The sequence below is a fragment of the Pinus tabuliformis genome, chromosome 3_1, assembly GCF_031772625.1.
Source record: "Pinus tabuliformis cultivar Carrire ecotype Pingquan chromosome 3_1, CPIR1, whole genome shotgun sequence".
NCBI lineage: Eukaryota > Viridiplantae > Streptophyta > Pinopsida > Pinales > Pinaceae > Pinus > Pinus tabuliformis.
This window is the reverse complement of record NC_142301.1, coordinates 323422582-323449061: the sequence shown is the minus strand read 5'-3', so window position 1 is coordinate 323449061 and position 26480 is coordinate 323422582. Positions and strand designations below refer to the sequence as shown.

At 36.6% G+C, this 26480-nt stretch overlaps 1 protein-coding gene and 1 pseudogene across 9 annotated transcripts; one reads left to right on the top strand and one right to left on the bottom strand.

The window, feature by feature from the left end:
• Positions 1 to 9800: 9800 nt before the first annotated feature.
• Positions 9801 to 12236, top strand: LOC149187082 (beta-fructofuranosidase, insoluble isoenzyme 1-like; annotated as a pseudogene).
• A 12011-nt stretch (positions 12237 to 24247) lies between these two features.
• LOC149187081 (uncharacterized) lies at positions 24248 to 25951 on the bottom strand. 9 transcript variants are annotated; one of them, XM_089412739.1, is made up of 3 exons: positions 25415 to 25951; positions 25236 to 25321; positions 24248 to 24600 (listed from the first exon to the last, which is right to left on the bottom strand). In XM_089412739.1, the coding sequence occupies exons 1-2, from the start codon at positions 25940 to 25942 to the stop codon at positions 25268 to 25270; spliced, it is 582 nt and encodes a 193-aa protein (XP_089268865.1). In that variant the 5' UTR covers positions 25943 to 25951; the 3' UTR covers positions 24248 to 24600; positions 25236 to 25267. The 9 variants fall into 9 exon arrangements, with proteins under 9 accessions (XP_089268865.1, XP_089268862.1, XP_089268861.1 ...); XM_089412736.1 differs by having other exon boundaries at positions 24248 to 24572; XM_089412735.1 differs by having other exon boundaries at positions 25236 to 25313.
• Between the last annotated feature and the right edge of the window lie 529 nt (positions 25952 to 26480).

The following is a 26480-nucleotide window of genomic DNA, read 5'->3' as shown; positions in this document are numbered from 1 at the left end:
GAGATCCTAAGCACTACAGAGCTTGACTAGCTCTGACCCAAACAAATTCTCCCTGAGGTCTTCAGAGCTCCTTTTGTACAGGGTAGCTAGAGTAAGGTCTTCGTCTAACCAAAGAGGATTAGGGTTGGAATGATTTCTTAGAAGAATAGCATGGTTGCTTGAAGTTCGAGCATTAAATTCACCCATTAAAAGGATATTACCTTCATTCCTTAGGCTAGAAATATCATTCTCTAAAACATTGTAAGGACTATTTTAAATTGATTTTAAATAATTAAAAATTAATAATGTGGTTAATTCTTCATTTAAAAAATAAACTCAACATTCTTTTTCTTTTATATATATATATATATATATATATATATATATATACTATTTATCATTAACAAAATAAAAAATTTGAAATGGTTTTTCAAAATAATTAATCAAAACATTAACTTGCCAATTCACATGAAAATATTATACAAATAACAAATCTAATCCTTGTCACAACATTAACATTGAAAATATTCATTCACTGACAAATAGTACACTTGAAAAACTTCTAGTAATTGGTAAATTAAAGTTGTGAAATAAATTCAAAATTTTAATATTAAATAATTATTTTAAATTAATTATAAAATAATTAAATAAAATAGGATTAATATCATCATAAAATGGAAAACCCATTTGGAGAGATCATATGTATTATATACAATAATATAAAACTAGTCAGTCTTCTTAAGACTCAAAGTATGCACATTAACATTTACTTAACATGAATATGACATTTACTTATCATGCTCTATAAAGGTTTCTCCCATGGATAATATTTCATTGCAGATCCACATGCAAGTTCCTTGGATTTTGAGCATTCAAAAGAGCTATTAAGAGAACAAGGTTTGATCCCCACACTGGAAATGCCTAAATTTCAATTATTGATTCATTTCCAGATGTCACAATAGGGATCTGGGCACCAGCATCCCCACCATCATGTTCACACACAAGTTCATGAGAGAACGAAGAGAAAGAAAAGTTGGCCACGTGATCAACATTATTGACCCTTCAATTAGTCAGTAGAATCCAAGGTTCAAATCAGTTAGCTTCGTGATTGCACTGATGTTAATGTCAAGATTGTTTGATTGACAAAAATTCTAGTTTCAGGTTGATTTCAGAGATTATAATGGTGAAGATTTTGATACATGATATAACAGAGGTTGGATGTGATACCAACCATATTTTTCAAGGGAATTTTGCAGCCTTGTGATTGTTTTTGACCTTAGGAACAACATCCCTCTTGCGGGTTATACTTGCTATTTGCAGGAGAGTGGGCCCATACTTCCAAGTCCACACCAGCATTTGTTTGAACAATATTTTAGATGATTTCAGTGGTTGTTTGCCCAAAAGGCAAGCCCTGTATTGAATCTAAAGAACAAAAATTGATATAATGAATGATTGATGCCAGTTTCAGAGATGCCTTCTCGATCATGTAATATTATTTACGACCACCAAATGTCCTAAAGAAGGTGCCTTTGTGTTAGCAACTCTTTCTTTTCTTTTCTAAATATCTTCTATTCTATTTTGAGGAAGAGTTGACATATTTTGTCACCTCATTTGAGATGCTTTTGCGAAGGATCAGGTGCACTTATTAATGGGATTTTTGAATTATTTTTTCCAAATAACTTGCAAGGAGGGTACGTTCCTAATGTCGTTTGATAATTTATTTGTGTCCTAGTGATCCAGATGGATATCAGTGGCCACCCGCCTATTCCACCTAGAATGCCTAGCCAGCTTCATCTGTTTCCTTTTTCATTTCAGCATTTACTATTTTTAGTAGTTTTTCGGGTCGTGAACTTCCGGAGCAGTTTTGACCCCCTAAATGGCAATTTTTTTGGGGCTCCACGGTAGGCCCATAACCATATGCAAGGGCATGTGTAAAAACCTACAGTACTCAGAGAGACCTTTCCAACAAGGTATCGTATGTGCCAAACGAAGATAATATGAACAAGTTACGACCTCGGGAAGTTGGCTACCCAACTAACCCCAACAGGGTCCACAAACTCTTCGTGTTACATCTCCTGGGGTTAGGGCTTTGGTTTTTTAGGGTTTTATCATGTTTTCCAATAATAAATAGGCCCTTGAGCCTCATTGTAACACAGTTCAGAGGCATGTAGCTGCCACATCTCTTCTCAGAGATAAGCTAGCATTGCTCGAGCTATCTTATTTCCATTTCTATTTGTAAGCATAGTTCAGTGTTTTTCTATTAATAAAATGAAGTGTTTTTCTATTGCATCTCTTTTTTTATGGTTATATCTGTAAGTTGTTTCTTATTTATGTTCATATCAGTGGTATCATAGGGGTCTTCTCTTTGTCTATTTTTCTTTGCATGTCCCCAATGAGGTTAGGGTATAAGGAGTTAGGGCTTGATCTGGTTGAACCATTACAAGATCAGCCTCGAAAAACCCAATGACCTCCCATGGCGAAAGAAAATAAAGACCAGGGGGCAGGATATCCTTTGAAAATGTTGCTCGATGAATCCCTCGAGCGACAGAGGGATGCGATGATGGATAAATTTGCCCAGATCCTTCGATGAATATCCACATGTGATGCATCTTCATCCAACAGCCACTCTAGAGGAGCCACTCCTTTTAAGGTACAAGTTAACTTCGATATTCCCATATTCGAAGGCCTCATAGATGCAAACACCATAGATAAATGGTTAAATCTATTGGAAGGATATTTTGCAGTTCATGACTTTTCCAATTGGGAAAACGTTGATTTTTCACTTCTTAAAGCTGCCCCACACTTCAAGGATTGGTGGGAAACCTACTGTGAACAAAAGGACAAGAGTGAACCCTCTTTGTTTTCAACCGAAACCATTTGGAATTCTTTCGGAGATGCCATCAAGGATCAATATTACCCTGTTAGGAGCTATAAATACAAATACATAAAGTGGACCATGCTACGGCAAGGAAGGGACCAAGATGTGCCAGAGTTCACAAATACTTTCCATACCCTTCGCACGAAGCTGGGTATCAATGATACTGAGCAACATTTGGTGCTCAAGTACCGCAGATGTCTACACAAGTACATCCATGACGAGATAGAGTTCATGGACATTTCCTTGCTTAGCACGACGTATCGGTATGTTGTCAATATTGAGAAGAAGTTTAAATATAATAAGCGGGACTTTGGATCTGTGAATCCAAAGCAAGGAAAAGGTGCCCCTGAACCACATAACAAAGGACCAAGCCAAGGTAGTGCTACCGAGAATAGCCCACTGAAGCCACAAGCAAAGAGAAACACCCCGAAGACAAAGAAGGACATAGGAAAATGGTGTGAGTTCCATAAGATCTCCACTCACAATACAAGTGTCGGGCCAAGTAGTCACTGGTGGCTGAGCTAAAGGCTTCCAAATCACACACACATTCTGAATCTGAATCATAACCTGATAAGGGAACTGACAAAGCGAAGCAGATCATTGATGCGGAGCCCAATGCCACCGTGGCCACCACCAAGATCCAGAAGATTGAGCCTAGAGATACAGAGGAGGGGGAATGCCTCTTCCACTCATAGATGTGGGTTGAAGGGTTCTTCGTTGCAGTTCATTATCGACACTGGGAGCCAAAAAAATCTCATTTTAGTGAAGGTCGTGAAGTGACTGGGCCTAAAGACTATAGCACATCCATAGTCGTACACCATCGGGTGGCTTCACCAAGGACGAGATCTTCATGTCAGCCAGCAATGTCGCCTTCCCTACAGCATCAAGCCTTTCATGGATGATGTACTGGGTGATGTTTCTCCTCTTGAAGTTTGTGATGTATTTTTAGGAAAACCATACTTGTGGAAGCGACATGATGTATATGAGTCTATACCTCGCTTTGTGATTGTTACTTAGGCTAATATGTTGTTACGTATACCGGAGGTAGCCCCACCTACCTCCATCTCTTTGATCACTGCAAATCAAAGTAATAAGATCATTTCCCAATCCAAGAAATTTGTTTTCCTTATGATTTGCCTCGAGGGAAAGAAGAAGGTTGTGGCCACAGCTTCCAGGCAGGGCTCCTCTGCACAACAGCACGAGATGGACAAGGTCATGGAGGAGTATATGGATATTTTCACCTCACCCACAGGGGTACCTCTGCAGTGTTAGGTCAAGCACTCCATCGATCTGACCCTTGGCACGTCACTACCTAATGGGCTAATCTATCGATGCTCTGTTCTGGATAACGATGAGATCAAGAGGAAGATTCAAGAACTATTGCAGAAAGGACACATCAGGCCAAGCTCATCACCTTGTGGGAGACCGATTGTATTGGTACAGAAGAAGGATGGGACCTGGAGGCTTTGTATTGACTATCGGGCGTTGAACAAGATCACTGTCTAGAATAGGTACCCAATCCCGCGGATTGATGACCTTCTGGAACAGCTCAAGGGGGCCAAATATTTCAGCAAGATTGACTTGAAGTCAGGTTATCACCAAATGCCTATCGAACCCTCCAATGTGCGAAAGAATGCCTTCAAATCCAAGGAGGGCCTTTTTGCATGGTTGGTCACGTCGTTTGGATTGACAAACGCCCCTACAACCTTCATGAGACTGATGGATGACATCTTGCAACCCTTCACCAATGCATTCATGGTGGTTTATTTAGATGACATCTTGATCTTCAGCCAGAGTTGGGAAGAGCACCTCCACCATATTCGACAAGTCCTTCAACCCCTACGCCAACACAAGTTATGTGCTAACTTGGAGAAATGCACCTTTGGCCCGACCCAGGTTCAATATCTCGAGTAAATCATTGATGAGCAAGGTGTAGATGTGGACACATCCAAAATTCAAGTCATTCGGGATTGGCCAACCCCAACCACTCTAACAGAGCTCCACATCTTTTTGGGTCTTGCCAATTTCTACCGTAAGTTTCTGTTGGGGTTCTCTCATATCACTTGGCCTTTAAGTCAAGTCACAAGGGTGGAGTGAAAGCGATTTTTTTGGTCAGAAACCCAACAACAAGCATTGTCTGAGTTGAAGAATCGCCTTTGTTCTGCACCAGTGCTCACATTACCAAACCTGCAACAACCATTTAAGGTTGAGACAGATGCCTTCAACTATGCTATTTGTGCGGTTTTTACTCAGCATGGGCATCCAATGGATTACCATAGTGAGACACTTTCAAACATAGTTTGAAAGTAACCCACTTACGATAAAGAAATGTATTCCATTGTGTAGGCCTGTCGTCAATGAAAACATTACATTATGGGGAGGGAAATGATCATCCACACAAACCACCGACCTGTACAGTTCATACAGACACAAGGGAAGTTGCAAAATGATTGCCATTAGAAATGGTCCACCTATTTGCAACAATTCCATTTGAAAATTAAGTATAAGAAGGGCAACACCAATAATGTTGTTGATTGCCTCAGCCGACCACCAATCATGGCGTTGATCACTGTGCTCAACTCCTGTGGGCACGAGACATCGAGGTGGCCACATCATTACAAGAGTAATCCAGAATTTGACAACATATACCAGACACTCCTGGAAGGGAAGCAAGTTCCAAATTTTCATCTTCAGGATGCACTGTTATGCCACCCAGGACACATCTGTGTTCCTTCAAGTGAGCGTGCCAAGATGATTTGGGAGGCACACGACAATCAGGTCGTTGGACATTTCGAAGTAGAGAAAACAATGATAGTATTGCAAAAGTATTTTTATTGGCTGGAACTTCGTCAAGATGTTGGGAAGTACATTAGATCTTGCACCGCCCACACCATTGCCAAACCAACCATCAAGAAGCAAGGCTTGTATACTTCTCTACCTACTCCTAGCCAGCCTTGGGAATTTGTCTCCATGGATTACATGTTGGGCCTTCCTTCTACTAAGCATGGGAACGATTGCATTTTTTTAGTCGTCGATAGATTCTTTAAGATGGCCATCACAGCAGCCTACGAGAAGAGTGTCGCAATAGAGGCCACTACTATGCTCTTCTTTGAGCAAGTATGGGTACACTTTGGGACCACACAGTCCATTATCTCAAATCGGGACAACATATTCCTGAGTGTATTTTAGTCAAGTCTCTAGTCGATGATGGATACAAAACTTACTAAGTCCATGGCTTTCCATCCCCAAACTGATGGTCAAACAGAGGTTGTCAACAGGATGATCGTACACATTCTGCGCATGTACAACTCGAAGCATCCACACACGTGGGATGAAAGTCTCCCCTTTGTCCAACACAACTACAATAGAGCTCTCCATAGCTCAATAGGACATAACCCCTTTCAGGTAGGGCTGGGATTTTAACCATTATGCTCCATTGATGTGGCCATACCATTTGTAGCCACTCAGGTAGATTCGGCTCATGTTCAGTCCAAAATTGAAAGGGCTAGCAGCTTCATTGTGTGCATTCAACACATCCACCAGCAGGTCCATGATATATTGGACAGAGTCAATGCTAAGTACATGCAACACCATGATCAACATCGAGTGTCGCACAAGTTCCAGGTGGGCGACAAAAACTGGCTACATTTGCAAAAGGAGCGCCTTGCATTACTTGTAAAATATTGCATGAAATTGGAATACTTACAAAATTAAAATGTTGCTTGTAAAATTAAATAAATTAATGCCATAATTAAAAAGTGTTTGTTTGAAGTAAATTTTATCAAAGTAAAAAATAATTATTATTTCATACATTGATATTTGCGTGAGATAAAATTTATCCAAGTAAAAGTTAATAGGTATTTCATATATATATTATTTAATTGATATAATAGTTAAAACAAGTAATATATAATAGTTTAAATGTTTATACCCGGATGCGGGTGACTCTACCAGCATTCAATGATGGACTCCGCTGGACAGACATCTGGCCTGACGGATGGCAGGCGGAAGGATTGTATGGTACACGTCGTAGGTTGGTATATCAGGTTCAGGGCAGAGGAATTAAATACCGCGCAGCCTCGAATTTGGTTTGAATTCATTGCAAGCATGGCTGCTCTGCATACACTTTGGCTCATTGACATGGATCCGCGTACTGCAGTTAATGACTATGTTTATTATGAAGCAAAGCCGCTTTAGATCCGCTGTATAGTCATTCGGGTCTGGATGTTAGAATTGTTCTGGAAATGCCCTAAATTTCTCAGCGCTTTCATTACTTCTGGTTTGCTCTGTTTCAATCGTTCTCCCAGTTCTTTAGTCTCTGTAACCATGCCTCGAAGACGAGGAATCCCGCGCAGAGGCAGTCACTCAGGGTTCAGAGAAAGCCTTCTTCGACATGCCCCTCAGAATGTCGCGCCCATCGCCTTAGCTCCTCCTTCTTCTCCGCCTTCAGACCAAGATAGGCTTCTCCCGAATAATTCTTATCAGACCTCCAGGTTTATCTTCCAAAGTCGGCTCAACAGGCCCATGGTGACAGTAAATTTTACCATCTTTGTCTCGGAGGAGGAGAGCAACCAGTTCAGTTCGTCTCCGTCCGTTCCCTCACTTTCTCAGGATGATAGTGTTCTGCTAGGGGACTTGACAGGGAGAGTGTTTCATGCGGACCGCATGCAAGAGGATGCCCCTGTTTCGGAAGTGCCTCAGCTGCCTGATCCAATACAGGAAGATGATTTAGCTTGTAGGACAACTCAACGAGAAGCTGGTATTCTACATTTGGTTACTAATCCTGATGGAGGTGAGCCAGTTCTGGACGAAGACGGTCTTGTGACCTGGGTAGCTTCTACTAGCCAGGCAAAGGAGGATACGCCAGCTTCACCAAGTCATGCAGATTGATCACAGCTCCTTCTTGCCGGGTCGCTTTCTCGCTTATATGCTTTGCAATCTTGGTCTTGTGTTTTTGAGTCTGAAGTTAGAGGTCTAGGTATGGTTTATTCTCATGCTACAGGCAGTAACAACAGCCAATACAGGCTTTAATTTTTGTCTTAAAAATGCCTATGATAGCTGCTACTTTGTTTTCTTGGTCAATGTAGGCTATGAAGATGGTAGGTCTGGTAAGTTGGGTCAGTATGTCAGGAACCAAAGCAAAATTTTTGAAGTCTGTACTGTAAATCTGGTTGAAGGGCTGAACTGTAATGTCCCTGTTTTTTTGGCTGAGGAAAGGCTTCGGCCTCCTCTGAGGTCTTGACCTCATTGTATATATTTTTTCACTTTTTTAATAGAATTAGTATTTACGGAGAAAAAAAAATAGTTTAAATGTTTATATCTATATATATATATATATATATATATATATATATATATATATTTATTTATTTATTTATTTATTTATTTATTTATTTATTGTATTAGGTAAAAACAAATATAGATTCATCTTAATTATGGATTTACCAAGCATAGAGAGATCAAATGTTTTGAGATGCAAACTTCATCCAAAACTTGAATAAAGGTTCGCACTTCAAAATATTTGATTCCTTTCAAAGCTTGGTAGAATTGAAGATGGATCTATGCTGGTATCAAGACAACTATGTCAATTTCAGAGAAAATAGAGTATGAGTATTGGTGCCCAAGTTAGTGTATGATTGCTTTTAAAAAATTAAATGATATAATGAAATAAAATTATTTATTTCTCAACTCCGTCTCACTTCACATTGGGATAACAAACTCACTAGGCTATATAACATATCAACACCCTATTCTTCATTCCACTTTGCTATAGAAAATATGTAAAAAATCATATAAGATTATTTGCAACTCAACTCTTATTACATGTGAAATGTTGCATGAAATTGGAATACTTACAAAACTAAATTGTTGGAAAAATTAAGTAAATTGATATCATAGTTAAAACTTGGATGTGTGAGGTTAAATTTATCAAAGTTAAAAAATAATTAATTTCTCAAATATAACAATTAAGTAAATTGATAGTATAGTTAAAAATAGTTTTATGTGAATTAAATATCAATAAGTATTTCTGATATAATTGGTATCATAGTTAAAATGCTTTTGTATGAAGTAAAATTTATGCAAGTGAAAATTAATAAGTATTCCATATATAAATTATCATAATTGTGTGAGCTAAATTTTATCTAAATAAAAAAATAATAAGTAAAAATCAATAAATATTTATATTATATAAGAAAAACTAATAAAATATATATACTTTACATGCTTTTTCCTGAAATAAATTTTAATTAAAAAAATAATAATATATATATATATAGATATATTATATTTTCTGAAATACAAACAAATATTTTTAGGCGGATAGGCCTTCCTATGCATCAACAATCAACAACACTTTTACCCTTCTCCATTCGATCAAGTGAGACACTTTCAACCGTTGATTTAAAGTGTGACTGCTTTTTCCAAATATCGGTTGAGTTGCCTTACTACCTTTTCCCATTCTCTTATGTCACTCTTGAAGATATTTTTATTAGGCCGATAGGCCTTCCTATGCATCAACAATCATCAACACTTTTACCCTGCTCCGTTGGATCAGGTGAGACACTTTCAACCATTGATTTGAAATGTGACTGCTTTTTCCAAATATCGGTTGAGTTGCCTTACTGCGTTTTCCCATTCTCTTATGTCACTCTTGAAGATATTTTTACTACCTTTTTCCCTGCCATTTGTTGTTCTTCTTCTTCTTCCCTGGCTTTTGGCAAGCACCGATTAGTAACGGTCATCCTTCACTCGATTGCAAATCTAATGGCCGGTGCTATAAAATAAAAGAGCATGTGAACGTATAGCATTTGGTGTATTCAGTTCTGGTCACAGAATGGGGTCATGGGTTCGAGGCGTTCCGATCTATCTCATAGCTCTGGCAGGGCTCTGTTTAGGCATCTGCGTTGTTATGTGGGTTTCTCATCTGGAACGTACTGTCAACACAACCGGAACAAATGTTCAAATCCGGTATTGCACGACCGAACATTTTCAGCCTCAAAAAAATTGGATGAATGGTCTGTACAGTCAATATTATTCCAGATTTTTCATAACAACCCTGTATTTGGCATTACTGCCGATCTACTAACTCTATTTTGTTATGTTTGTGTTTGCCTGCATGACTATGTCGCAAACCTCCAACAGACCCAAATGGTGACCTTTTCCTTCCTCTTCAATTCATTCATTCAATAGTTCTCAGATTTAAAATTCTCTGTGATGAAATCGAACTGGGTTTGTTTTGCAGCGCCCATGTTCTACAAAGGGTTTTACCATCTCTTCTACCACTATAATCCTCAAGGAGTGGTGTGGAGAAATATTGTTTGGGGCACGTTGTTTCTGAGGATCTCATTAACTGGCATTCACTGGATCTTGCCATTGTTCCGAGCAAATGGTATGATATAAAGGGCTGCTGGTCCGGTTCGGCGATGTTACTGCCTAGAGACAAGCCTGTAATTCTTTATACTGGATGGGCCAATTCATCCCAACAGGTGCAAAACATGGTTGTTCCTAAGAATATCTCCGATCCTCTTTTGAGGGAATGGGTGAAGATACCTCAGAATCCTATTCTGATTCCAAGCGATGGAATTAATGGGACTTTCTTTAGGGATCCCACCACTGGATGGCTGGACACGGACGACAAATGGAGGATTGTAGTTGGAAATAAGAGTAATCGCAGCGGGGTGGCTCTGTTATACGAAAGCGAGGATTTTGTCAATTGGGTGAAGGCCGAGCATCCTTTACATTCGTCGAACTTGACAGGAATGTGGGAGTGTCCTGATTTTTACCCTGTTCCTCTTTCTGGGACCAAAGGGCTAAACACTTCCGCAATTGGGCCCTCTCTCAAACATGTTTTGAAGGCGAGTCTGGGTGATAACATGATCGATTATTATACAGTGGGAACTTACTTTTCTGGTCAGGATCGATACGTGCCCGACAACACCAGCAGCGACGATAAAAATGGGTTGAGATATGACTATGGAAAATTCTATGCCTCCAAGTCCTTTTTTGATCAATATAAGTAGCGGCGAATTCTGTGGGGATGGGTGAATGAATCAGACAACGTCTCCGATGATATTACCAAGGGCTGGTCTGGTCTTTAGGTAAAGTCAGTCTGATCACACCTATTAGTCTTATATGTTGTTTACATTTTTTATTTCTTCTACTTCTTGATGCATGTGTTTGTGTTTTGTTCAGGCCATTCCAAGAACCATCTGGCTAGACAACATCACCAGAACACAACTTTTGCAGTGGCCAGTTTCCGAAGTAGAATCCCTTCGTCTAGACAAAACTTTCAGACAAAACATTGACCTCAGCAGTGGATCCGTTGTTGAAATTGCAGGCATAAACGTAGCGCAAGTACTTACTACACCAATAAATTTATTTTAATTCAATACATTTTACATAACAATTGTTTGCTCAGAACATCTCAATGGTCTGTTTTAATGTTTAGGCTAATTAATTGTCCCAATATTGATTTTAGGTATCGAGTTAGTATTTCTTTCTCTGGTTTTTAAGATTCTTACATTAGGGAAATCGACGGGCCGTTTATGACCTTAGTTGAAGCAAAGATCTCTTTCATGACTAAACAGATTTTAAGAAATTATTTCCTTTTTCTGTGGCTGTGGTTTCGTTTTATTAACTTATTCGGTGAATTTTTCTTTGTTATTAGGCTGACGTGGAGGTCTCCTTCGATCTCCCAAGGCTTGAAATCACAGAGTTCGAAGAAGAGATGGGAGTGAATTTGACAGCTCAAAATTTGTGCAGCCGGATTGGCTCAGCTGCGAGGACTGTTGTTGGGCCATTTGGGTTGCTTGTTTTGGCTTCCAAGGACTTGAATGAATGCATTGCTGTGTTTTTTCAGATCGTTCGCTATCGAAACGAATTGAAGATATTAATGTGCAGTGACCAGAGCAGGTATAAATTCATGAACAATATTAATCTAAACATTCCAAGAAAAAGAAAAAGAAAAGCACATTAATCTGTCAGATTGTGTTAATGCTTGCAGATCGTCTTTAGTGAGCGACCTTGATAAGACAACATATGGTACCTTCGTGAATCATGTGGGGTCCTTCAAGGGGCAGACCCTTTCACTGTGAATCCTGGTAAGCTGCATAATATTTGTTAATTTGTTGGCAATTTTTTGTGGTTGTGGAAAATGGAGGTCCAGATAATGTTACAATGGCAATGAAATGAAATAACAGGTTGATCATTCCATCATGGAGAGCTTTGCAGAAGGGGAAAGGCGTGCATAACGGCTAGGGTTTACCCCACCCTAGTAATTGGCGAAGACGCCCATCTCTACGTCTTCAACAACGACACATCCTCTGTCACGGCCAGCAAATTGATTGCGTGGATAATGGCTTCTTCCAATGAGTTATAATGTCTTGAACAGTAACAGAGAGTAGTCTAATGAGGTGGAGGAGTTGCCCGGAAGGTTATGGAAATTCGGGTTATATTTAGAGAAAATCTAGCAAGGATTTTTGTAAATCCAAGTTATAGTTGTTAAACTTCAAAATTTGAGGAGTCCTAAACGTTTTTGATGGTGTTGAATCCATTTCCTCCGTCAAAAACACTATTCAAACACTGCCTCTACAAGATGTTTTGAAATTTTTTTGCCCAAATTCCGACCACTTTTGGCCATCCGAACAATTCCTCCGCCTCGTTGCCTCGTTAGACGACTCCTATAACAGAGATATCTCGACTCCCATAACAGAGATATCTGTCGTTCACGGAGCATTAAGGCAATTGGCAACTGTAATATTTATTCTGATCGAGCCTTCTAAACAGATCCTGTATTGTTGGGGCAAATTAATGGCGTGGGAAATGGCTTCCTCGAATGAGTTATAATATCTTGAACAATAGCAAAGATAGGAATCAAGATCTGTCGTCCTCAAAAAAACTGAGGTTCTGCTGTCATACATCCCAATTCCAGGATTCGTTAAACAAAAAAATCGAGATCCGGCTTTTCCAGGAAAGCCAATTCAAAAACGTGGCCCAAAAATTAATGAGCTCTATTTCTCTGGTCAACCGATGTGCATCTTCAACTTTAATATTTTTTTATTGGTTGATTTGTTTAAGAAAACCACTGTTTATGCGTGAAGGGTTATGAAGCATTGTGAAGAATTTTATTTCTTCAAAAAGGTGGGAAAGAAAGTCAAACAATCAAGTTGATAATTAAGAAAATGTAATGCCCAAATATAATTAACGTTTATATGAATAAAATAATAATATGTGGATTAAATATGGTTGATTAATTAATAATAATGGATTAAATGTACGGATAATTGTTATAGTTATTTACTAGATGGGGGAGCAGAGTGATATTTTTACATAGAAGGTAATAAAAAATATTTTTTATTATAAATTTTATTAAAAGTTATTTATTAAAAAGAATAATGTTATAATATATAAAATTATGATTTGAATAAATATTTATGAGAAAATTTAATTGATAATTGTTTTGTATGAAGCATTACATAAATTATGAAACTCAAAATTTAAATCCATCCTGAGTCAAACATATATGTATATAATTCAATATTGCTAATGGTAAAAAAATGTTAGAAATAGTAAAATAGAAATAGAAAATGTTAAAATCTATTCAACTAGGTTTCGGGAAGTGGCACTCAAGGATAATTTTAGGGGCGAATGTTCGCCCTTTGACGAAATTAAGGGGTTTTAAACTTTTAGTGGGCGAATATTTTGTATCATAGTACATTTTTACAAATCACCTCAAATAGCCCACCTTATCTTAAGGGAGAGGGTAAGAAAGGTAAATTTAGCCCTTGAAATTAGGACTTACAACCTTCCATTCGCCCATTTTCAAGAATAGGTTTTATTTAAGTGAATCCATTCGCCAATTTTCAAGAATAGGTTTTATTTAAGTGAATCCTATGGGCCAAATACCATATTTATAAAAGAGGTATGGTAATTAATAAAAATATAAATAAATGAGAGGTATGGTAAATAAATAAAACATTTTTTATATTTACTCCCTATGTCACCTTATATACATGTAAGGGTGTAAACAAATAAAAATATAAGTAAAGTGGAGGTATGGTAAATAAATAAAACGTCTTTTTATACTTACTCAAAAGATATGGTAAATAAATAAAAATATAAATAAACTAGACGTATCGTAAATAAATAAAACCTCTTTTTATATGTAGTCCATAACCCTCGTTCTATTTATGAAGGCTCAAGAAAGAGGTTTTATTTAAGTGAATCCTATGGGCCAAATACCATATTTGTAAAAGAGGTATGGTAAATTAATAAGAATATAAATAAACGAGAGGTATGGTAAACAAATAAAACATTTTTTTTATATTTACTCCATAAATCACCTTATATTTACGAACACTCAAAGAATTGGTTATATTTAGGTGAAACCTATGGCCAAAATACTATGGGACAAATACCATGGACTAGATTGTTATTAATACCATGCAAAAAAACCATTATTAACCTAAAATTAATAAAAATAAAAATGGCACATGGTATTGACCCATGGTATTCACCAAAATGGCACATGGTATTGACCCATGGTATTCACCTGGAATGTAGCCTATTTAAATGGGGGAATTAAACCAGCATGTAGCCTATGCTAAGATTCACTAGGACTTTACAAAGTTTTGTTATTTAGCGAAAGACTCGCCAAGATATTACAAGATTTTATAATTGAGTAAAATATTCTAATAAAAATAAAAATGGCACATGGTATTGACCCATGGTATTCACCAAAATGGCACATGGTATTGACCCATGGTATTCCCCTGGAATGTAGCCTATTTAAATGGGGGAATTAAACCAGCATGTAGCCTATGCTAAGATTAACTAGGACTTTACAAAGTTTTATTATTTAGTGAAACACTCGCCAAGATCTTACCAGATTTTATAATTGAGTAAAATATTAGCCATGCCGGGTGAGAGATTCGCCAAAAAATTATATATACATATTATATTATTGATAAAATCGCCTTCCATTTTTCCTATATACCATGGAGATTCGCCCATTTATTATATTTATAAATTTAGGGGGATTCTTAAAATTTTCCCTGGCACTGGCACTTCATCGAAACAAGAGAAACATAACATTACGAATGTTACCAATACCATGCATACATGATGTGTAATGTTAGAAATAGTAATATAGAGACATGTATATAATTCAATATTGCTAATTGTAAAAAAAAATGTTAGAAATAGTAAAATAGAAATACAAAATGTTAAAATCTATTCAACCGGGTTTCGGGAAGTGGCACTTCATCGAAACAAGAGAAACATAACATTACAAATTTTACCAATACCATTCATACATGGTGTGTAATGTTAGACATAGTAATATAGAGATAGAAAATGTTAGAAGCTATTTAACTCGATTTCGGGAAGTGCCACTTCATCGAAACAAGAGAAGCATAACATTACGAATTTTACCACAGCGCTAGAGATCCACTTAAAACTGGCAGCAATGATCAGAGAAGACCTCTAGATGGTCATAGATGCCTGCGCAACGCTCAAAGCAGACAAAGAAAGGCAAACAGCCCAAACAAAACATAAGAACAAACTGCAGAAGTTGGAGTGGCTGCGAACAAACTGCAGAAGTTGGAGTGGCTGTGAACAAACAAAAATGAAGGAACTGAAGCACGCAGTGACTCACGGTCAAAGAATACACTCATAAAACATGTTGTCAAGGAAAAGAATGATGTACAAAACCCATCAAAGATGGACAGCACGAAATCAGAATGTAACTCCACACTGCAAACACGCAGAACATTGGCTTGTACACCCAGCCTGTATGAATCAAAACTCTATGTAGAAGAACAACGCAACAAGGAAACGTTGGGCAGCAATGCCAGGACTGAAGAAAATGAGCCACGCAGGGAAACACTTGTCAGCGCAGAGAGGGAATCAAAAAATCGATGCATAAACACATCAAACACAAACAACGCAGGCACAGGATGCAGCTCCACATTGAAAAATAGCAAAACGCTGGCATGGACACCCAGGTCGAAGGCAACAATCAAAACACGCAGCATCAAAGATGGACAGCACGAAATCAGAATGTAACTCCACGCTGCAAACACGTAGAACATTGGCTTGTACACCCAGCCTGTACGAGTCAAAACTCTATGTAGAAGAACAACGCAACAAGGAAACGTTGGGCAGCAATGCCAGGACTGAAGAAAATGAGCCACGCAGGGAAACACTTGTCAGCGCAGAGACGGAATCAAAAAATCGATGCATAAACACATCAAACACAAACAACGCAGGCACAGGATGCAGCTCCACGTTGAAAAATAGCAGAACGCTGGCATGGACACCCAGGTCGAAGGCAACAATCAAAACACACAGCAAATTGGATTGTAACCATAGCTGGAGCGAATCAAAGGATACCAGAGCTGGAGATAATAGAAAACCGTGCAACAAGGAAGCATTAGACAGCGATACGGGGACCAGAGAAAATAGAGAACCAGGTGGAAATGAAACATTGGACAGCGTAGGAATCTCATTCAACTCCAGCCAAGATTTGGGCGTAAGTCTTCATAACAGCAACAGCATTAGTAAGGTAACTTTAAATAACAATAGCTCAATCAACATAAATTATAACTTAAATAAAAACAATAAAACTAGGAATGAGGATAAGGATAACTATTGTGACATAAAAAACATAGGTAAACACAATAATATTAATAGGACAGATAATAATATAAAGAATATCAACAATGTAGCTGAAAACTGCAATAACCCTATTAACAAGAAGGTTATAAATATTTCTTCTTATGAGCTTAAAAAAGAAGAAATTGAAGTCCTAGACAAAGGGCTCAATTTTGCCTTAGCCCCTAAACAGATCCCAAATGAAGAAATTATCTGTAGCCTGGAGGATGGAATCAAAACACTCAAGGAGGAAGACAAAGAACTGGTGAGACAAGAATGTGTGGTTATCCTTAGGAAAGCAAGACCTCCTAAAAAGAATCTGAACCAAGAACAACTTAGAGCCCTAAAAAACCTAAGGAATAACAATGACATTGTCATTCTAAAAGCTGACAAGGGAGGTGCCACTGTTGTAATGAATCATGAAGATTACATAAACAAAATGAAAGACCACTTATACAATAGTGGTAGCTACAAAAAGCTAGAGAAGAACCCCATCTCGAAAATCACAAGACTTGTCAAAAAAGCTATAAAAGAAACCAATCTAGATGAAAAACTGAAAAAACTCCTTACTCCTGACAGTGAAATTACACCTCGTATTTATGGAGCCCCCAAAATTCACAAAACTGATGTCCCCTTGAGACCTATAGTCAATACCATAGGATCACCCACTTACGAATTACGCAGATTCCCACCACCACCCAGCCCAAAAAATGGGGGTTCTTCAAACCCTCTTCTCTAGAGCTTGTAGAATTTCTGATGAGAACCACACCAAGGAAGAAATCTCGTACTTAAAAAGAGCCTTTTCCAAACTTGGATACAATAATAAAGATATCTTCAGAGCCTTTCAAAAAGCCAAATCTGGAAACAATAAAAACAAAACCAACAATTCCTCAGCCACTAACGCCTACCTTCCATATATTCATGGTGTAACTGACAAACTAGCCAAAATTCTCTTAAAAAAGAATATCAAAATCTCATTCAAACCCTTGACAACTATCAGAAAAAGAATGAAATCTGTTAAAGACAACCGAGAACATCTCCAGTAGAAAGGTGTTTATATTATTAACTGTTCCTGTGGAGAACAATATATCGGGGAAACAGGTAGATCAGTCAGTATCAGGCTAAAAGAACATAGTGCTGATATCCGTAGGGAAAGAACCCGTTCCTCAGCCTTGGCGAAACATGCAGGTAAGACAAACCACCATATATGCCTTGAAAACACAAAAGTCATTGCAAATGAAAAACACTATTTCAAGCGAAAAGTCACAGAAGCCCTTGAGATCATAAAACACCCGCATAACCTCAACAGGGATGGAGGCTTGGAAATTAGTAGGAATTGGACCTCACTCCTCACCCATGGATTAAATTGACCCTCTCTTTCTCTTCTTCACCCCCCTCTTTAGGGCTAGCTAGTAAGCTTTGAAGCACATCGTTAACAATTCATTAACATCCTGAGTAATTAAAAACTTGCAAGGATTAAATAAAATAAACTTAATTACCATAAAATTACAATTAATTAAAACAAAATCATTATGATTAAATTAATAATTATTTTATGAAATAGAATATAATAAAAAACTTAATGCAAAAACAATTTAACTCAAAAAAAATAAAAAATAAAAATTAATTAATTAATTAAAAAAAATAAAAATAAAAAAAAAAAAAATTAATAATTATTTATGAAATAGAATATAATAAAAAACCTAATGCAAAAACAATTTAACTCAGACAATTTAAAAAAAAATAATAATAATTAATTAATTAAACTAAAACATAAACAAAATTATTATTAATATATATATATATATATATATATATATTATAAAACTAGTTATTTCATATCAGAAATTATAAAAATATTATAAAGCTAGTTAATTCAGATCAGTAGTCTGTCGGCTCTCACACTTGACATCTCAACCCTAACCCTATTTATCTCTACTGTCTCTCTCCTTTGTAAATCAAGTTTTGATGATGAGTCTGGGTCTAGACTCGAAACGTCGACAAAGCAAAAAATGGAAACTGTGGAATATCCGAGTGCAGATTCTAAAAAACCTAACCACAGAAATCTACAATCCATAACCCACCAATTGTTGAGCATGGTTGAGTCGCAAATCATTGTTAAAGGCTTTTGAAGACACATATTTATCAATTTATTGTTTATTGCATATACAAAACAATGATGTGTTTTAAGAATCACATTTTGTCACTTGTTTAAGTTTTTTTTTTTCCTTCTTCTTCTTCTATAATCTCGGGAGCTTGTGGAAAGCCCTATAACCATAACTTGTTTAGAGAAATTTCTATGGTTTTGTTACCATATCAATATGAGAATGAGAATGAGTATAATGGTATTCATTTGAAAAATGTAATTTTGTATTTTTTAAAATAAAATTATGATATTTATATATATATATATATATATATATAGTTAATTAGTTATTTCTTAATATATGATAAATCTAGTATACAAAGCTTAACCTTTAGTTTAGACCAATTAAAGTGGAGGTATCTTACTAATCTTTTATCTATTGAAATGATCAAAATTAAAGCTATTTTCTAATCTACTTATTTCTTGGAGATCTATTATTTTCTTTGTTGCATGGCCATGCATTTTGGATTTTACAGTGTTTTATTTTCGTTGTGTTTTTCTCTGTTTTGAATTTAATTTATGTTTTTTTTTAAAGAGTGTTTGCATGGTGTATCCTGACGATTCTATTTTATTGCTATTATGTTGAGCAGAAGAATCGATAGAGATGAAATTTTTTGATCCATTGGAATGAAATTCTCGAAATTTTTTATGGATAGAAGCAAGTATGCTTTTGGTTTTCAATATCTATGGGTTTTATAATAAATTTGTACAGGGAAACGTAGTGTGGTAGATAATGGCTATGCATGGAACCCAATTTTTTCAACAGTTTCAATCCATTATTTCTTTATTATGGTGAAGCCATGGAAAAATCGCAAGTGCTTTAACCGTAGAGATAGTGCTTTTATTTTATTTGGTAGTTTTTGCTGAATGGTTTTGCCCTGCCTATTAATTTTGCAATAGGGGAAGAGAAGAGTTCGCCATGGAGAGATAATATAAGACGAGAAGCTTCGATTTTTGAATCTGTTTTCTTTTCTCTCACTTGTTTCTTATTTATTTATCCGTCAAAATCTGCCACAGATGCGGATTTTGTCTCTCAAATATTTCTAACACAGTATTTGAATGTCCTGCCGTGAATCTGGACAGGTGAAACACCATGCAGGAAAATAATACGCGTGCAAAAGGATGTTCATACACCACTTTGCGGCATTCATTCTATTAGGTAAGGTAAGTAGCGATTATTCTTTTCTCAAAGAGAGAAATCATTCGGTCATTTTCGGTTCGCTCTCTGCAAATTCTACCAACTCAATCATTTCTTGTTTAATTACTTGTTATTTTGCTCAATACCATCAGTTGAATGTCCAGAACCTATATTTATGGAGATGACCCATGTAAATAGGTAGATGAGAATGCCCAAGTAAACAGTTAAGCCGGTAGAAGATGAGGGTTAACATTAATTGATTAATTTGTTCAGTATTGCCCTGTATATATGCACCATGGCATTTTTACCTTATTTTGTTGCAGGGAGCCGTAGCTGTTTTGCCGTATTCTTGATATAGCAGGGAAGGTTAAACCGTTTTTGTTTATTATTTCACATGGTTTTAAGTTTTTTGCATAGGGCAGCGATAATTGTCCAATGGGCGATATCGACAAATCACATGGAAGGCACAAGTGTCAAAAGGAAATACGAATTATTAATTTTCAATTTAAAAGCATGGTGAAAATCAAATATGGCAGGGATCTTGGGGCTACGTTGGTAGTCAATCTTCAAACAAACTTGAAGAAAAAAATGTCGTATTTAAAATCACAAGGCTGTGCAGCCTTATTTGATGTTTCAGACATCAAATCATCATGCTAATTTCTCATTTTTGTTTATGCTAATTTAATAATCCTATTGGCTTTTCGAAACTTAACTTCCATTCTCTGATTTGCCTCGAGAGGTTGGGCTTGCAGAGGAGACAATCAAGGCAATGCTGTGGTGTTATCCTTCCATCAGAAGCATCAACTACGACGTCCCTCATGTCGTGGCCACTGCTCCCCATCTCCCAGGTTACTAACAACACCTTTGCTTCATCAATGGTATATATGCATAACAATCTTATACATATAAATGTATGTAAATAGGTGTGGAGCACATGGGCGGAGACATGTTTGAAACCGTGCCCTCTACGGACGCCATATTCATGAAGGTAAGTCTTGAACTTGCTGAGCTATCATGTAATTCAATTAGAATGAGCTGAGAGCACGTTTTGACTATACAATTTGTTTGTGCGATGTCATCAGTGGATCATGCATGACTGGGGTGACGAGGACTGTATCAAGATACTGAAGAGCTGCAGGAAGGCGATCCCAGAGACGGGGAAGCTCATTATTGTTGACGTAGTGGCGCTGGACTCTAATCACAGAGGCGGTGATAATAATAATGGTGGCCAGAAAGAGAAGCCGGTTCTGGATCCTAATTTAGTTCTAGTATTTGATCTGGTAATGGTGGCGCACTGCTCTGGTGGGAAGGAAAGAACAGAGAAAGAATGGAAGAAGATTTTATTAGAAGGTGGATTCAGTCGTTATAAAATAATCACCATTCCTGATTTCCAGTCTGTGATTGAAGCGTTTCTTTCTTGATTATCTGCTCTTTATGGGCTCATTTTTAGTATTTACAGTGTTAAAATGCAATCAAATTATTGTATTTACAAAATAAACGAAGATTTATCAAGGCCTTATGGAGACATGAAACATCCATAGCTAGTGATTTTCTTTAGTCTTACCTCACACTCCTGAGAAGACAATGCATTAATGGGTCACGGGACGCTCCTCATCTCCTTTGGAGACATGGAGGATCCATAGACAGTGTTGTCCTTTCGTCTTACCTCTCTCTGAGTAGATAATGTATTAACGGGTTAGGGGGTTTTGTTTTTTGTGGTTCTGTTATGACTCATGAATGGATGTGTTTATGGATTGAAATTTAAGGAAAATACGGGTTTACTGTAGCATATGAATGGGATGCATCCAAGCATTGAAATTTCAGAAGTTGGGTTTATTATGCATACGAAATGGCATGTGTTCATGCTTTTGAAATTTTACTCAGAGAAAAGAAAAGATGGATTTGGTATTGCATATGAATGAGATGTATTCTTCGTATATGCTTGGCCATCTATAGAGGTTTCTTGATTTTGGGTAATTAACTTACTCTAAAATGAAATAAGACATTCAATGTGTTCCTTGTAATATAGATATAAACAAAACATCTAAAGAAAAGTAATTGCACAATGATCCAGTCCAAAAAAACAAGGTTTTCCACAAACCAAATAACTCTTCTAGAAAAATTCAACAATTCCAATTTAATAATCCTATCACCCTGTCTTTGTACCTTTTGGGACAATTGCTAGTAATAATAATTATGCTTAAAAACACTCTCTATTCCAATATAATTTTTTTCTATAAGCTTAAACCTCTAATACACATTAAATATTCTTCTTTCATGAGAATTTAAAAATTTAATATAAAGTTATGTACCCGGTTACTAACACTGAGGAGAATTATGTAACGATTATCTACCAATTAGATGACTGCTTCGCTCAACAGTGCCGAGAATTATGTACAATTAGATGATGTACCCAGAGTATGTAATAAATTAGATGATGTAGCAATTTTTAAAAGAGATTCAAAAAAAATTATTATGGTATCCTCTAACATAATCATTACGATATCATATTAAAAAAATATTTATACATTTTTAAATATTTAATCATTTTTAAAGTGTTTTTGAATTTACAACTAATTATTATGCTGGTAAATATTTTGTTTAAAGAATATAGAGTAAATTATAATTATTTGTACCATTTTAAATATTAAATACTAGGTAACAAATTAATTAATATTGTCATATTTTATTTGTCACGAGAGTAAAATAATCTTCAATGAATAAGATAAAAACTCACTAAATAACTTATTACACGATACATAATGTTAATATATTAAATTTTAAAGTTTAAAGTAAATACTCACATAATCAATCATATGGAATCATCTACATGTGAAGAAGGCATCCATCGTGTTTAACTTAATTGCTCTTCGAGCTTGGGCCGGTTCCTCATCCGATGGTGGGAAAATGTGTAAGCTCTATTAACACACAACTCGTAACATCGATAGTGATTGGAGTGAAGGGAGCATAACAAAATTAAACAAGAATTTGAATCGGTAAGGTTGAAATTATAATATTTTTTTTTGATGAGTTAAGGTTGTTTGTTTTTTGTTTTGTTTTTTTGTTTTTAGGTACAAGGGTTTAGGTTTTATTGTGTAATGATGTTTTCACTACTATTTATAGTATCATTTGTAATTCTGCGGTATACCATTATATTCTAGTATATGGAATTTGACGGGTAAAATGTAAGCGATACTGCATTTTCTCCATATTCAACGTTTAGAATTTTTTAATTCTCATTTCTCTCGAGGTATTTCGAATGGTGCAATGTATTATTGATGGTTTGTATTTTTCTTAAAACATCATTAATATACATTGAAAGCCAAGGAAATTTCCAATATATATAGTTCGTAGTTGCAGAGGGGTAGACTAAACATGTCACGAACTTCAAGAGTTACTTACCTGGATATTCACCCACCCAACCTGTAGATGGGTATACTAGACATGTCACGAACTTTAGGAGTTACTTACCTAGATATTCACCCACCCAACCTACCGGTCTGCATACGAATATCGGATTCCTTGCAAATATGGTTAACCTAGCTCCGCTTCCAGACAAAATGGATAGAACGAGGGTGTGACACCCTCATACGAATATCAGATTCCTTGCAAATATGGTTAACCTAGCTCCGCCTCCAGACAAAATGGATAGAACGAGGGTGTGACACCCTCAGGTTCTGAAGTAATTATTGGTCGTTTTACTGTTATGGACAAAGTAAATTGTTAAATAATTAGTTACTGTGATGGTTGGGTTAGTAAATAGTAACTTTGATAAAGTAATAAATACATTAAACTGTGTTTCTAAGAGAGGTTGGGAATTCACAGATGAACCTGAGTAACTTTCTTTTCCCCATACAGTTATCAATTAGGAGCAGTTGTTTCCTTGCCTCCTTTTTCCAAGAAAAGAAAAATGATTGGGGAAGGAAAAAGACTTTTCTTCTTATAGCTGAACAAGTTCAGTGGGGAGAAAACCTTTGGACATTATCTTTCTAGGAGAAAGAAGAGGGATTGTGGGCTGGACTTCGAGTCCTGGGGCTAGAGCAATCCAGTACTGCAACCTTAGAAACTGTGTTTGAAGGAATTAAGGAGATCGGGGGCAGAAGCCTAGACGTAATAAGCAAATTCTCATCAGTAGGGTGGAGAGGTTTCACCTGTGGAATTCCTAACTTTCAACCTTAATAGGATTTAACAGATGAGTATCTGGAATGTGTATATTTATATAGGTGTTTTTACTTTATGTAGTTTGAAAACAAAGAAAAATACAAGGACTAATTTTATAGAAATATGTTTGAATCTGATTGTTTGAATAGAAGATTTTTCTTAATGTGTTTTATTTAAAAAATAGAATGGTATAGTAAAGAGAAGACTATTAGCAGTACTCACTAAAAGAAAAATCATGTAGATAATGTGTGCAGATGTAATAACTACTAAGGAAAACAACTGATAACTGGAATAGCAAAGGAAATGATACTGATGAATTCTATATACATAATTAAAAGAAACAGTGATTCACATCCTTGTGATTAATTCTAGTATGAACGACGAATACTAGGCTTAAGTTGCCAATAACCAGAAGTATTAGTAATAATGGTAATTAGCCTCTCTAATACATGAATAAATGAATACTAGATAGTAGCAATGCATAAGTAAATTGCAGGATCACATTTTAATGGAAAAACAACTAAGTAATAGATCAGTCCGCAAATTACATGGTAAAGGCAGTAAGCAGTTGGACTGTTAATGGGTTAGCCTGAGACGAAGTTGTTTCCAGCAGTCTCCTGTGCAGTCCCAAAACAGAGTTCAACCCTGTGAGCATTATGCATTAATAATTAAAGCAGATAACTTCTTAAGTAAAAATTGAAATCTAATACCGTCCATAAGTGTCGAACAGATAGAATGTCGAACAATGAACTTGCAAGATAACCAAATAACCAAGCTTATGGAAATCAGTCAGAGGAACTTAATTGTAAGATGGACAGAAAACGTTCGAATGCTTGTCATTAATTAAACATTAAAGACTAGAGTTTTCAGTATTGTAGCAAAATATGTATCCACAATGGTTACACAAAATCGTAAATCTGACATTAAACAGTTACTAGCCTAACATGCTCAGAAGCTAAAACTATCAGCAGAATGAGTCTGGGCCAACCAAAGCCATATATAAGAAAGTTTATTTACATTAATAAGAGCATTCTCGCGAGTCGAATGCTAACTCGACAAGAAGATGAGTACAAAGAAAACAAACATCTGAAATCCAAACCCCTTAGCGCAAGAACGTGAGAGAAACTAGCCTCAGACGACCTACATCTCAGGTCTAAACAACTGTAAATACAATCTATTCAAGAAATTACAAACACCCAAATAAGAACCAGAGTATGCCAAGTGAAACTTCAGCCATTTAAACTAGAGCTCGTATTAAAAGTAAACATGAGCCAACCTACCCAATTTGAAGACTGAATCGAGTCTGGTGGCTCTAAAACCCTAGCCCTTCCCAGATACCGGACCATCGACCAATTTTCCTGTGACACTGAATAACAACCCTCGTTAGGTGTGGCCTATGCTCAAATACGATTTAAAAATATGACAGAGAAATGAAAAATATAACCCAGATGTGTGTTACATGTTTCTGGCATGAAGAAATCAATAGTGAAGCACGAACAGAACCTCGACCACCACAAGGAGGTGCTTTCAGAGCTACAGTAGCCATCATGCAACCGGACTGTAAGAAATTGACCAGAGGCAACAGGTAAAGAGGAACCCTCTGCCTTGATAAACACAGGGAAACTGTTGTCAAGCAAGCCAAATGTTGGGAAGAACGGAGAAGCACCCAAGAAGTGGCATCAGAGGAAGGGAACGGAGGAATCAGGTTAGATTTCAGGACATAAAAGGCAAGAATAGGGAAGGTTTGCAGAGCCCTCCCATCATTGGCGTCGAAACGCAAATGACCACCTGCAGCCAATTCCTCGAAGGAAGTTACCCCAACCCTAACCAAGGCCTTCAGAACCGTTGGATCTCCCTCATCTACAGCAATCAGAGGATTGACTCCAAGTGGCAGACATGGTGGATTGTATCTGGACGGTAGGAGGAGCACCCTCGGGATTGGCACATCCTCCTTGGAAGACGAGAGTCGAATGAATGACATATTCATAAATGAAAAACCATCGTATTGAATATTGCATAGTAGATCGCGTAGGAACAAACCATTGGCATAGTACAAATCTGGTGTAAGGATAAGTTAAATAATCACCTGTTAGACCTTGTCATTGCCTCTTAATTAGATGTTGGTTTTAATACTGTTACATTGGATGTTTAAATATAACTTTATATATATATATATATGTTATTTAAGATTGTATAATGACTGTTACAATTGGTATCAGAGCCCTCAGGTTACCACACTAAGGCCTGAAAGGATGATTATTGAATAACAACTAATTATGATACATAGAGGAGAAGCTGGTTTAATATGAGGCGAGGAATAGGACATACTCCGTCGGAAGGAACAACAGGACCCAACCCAGAAATGTGGGTACAACTGGGAGAGACAAATCAGAATGCAAATGTTGCGTTATTGGAAACAATTCAGCAATTACGAACATAGATGCTGAGTTTAAGGGCGGACAATGAAAGATTGTGACTAGAACAAGAAAAGATCATAAAGAGTTTGTCAAACAGGCAAAACCAAA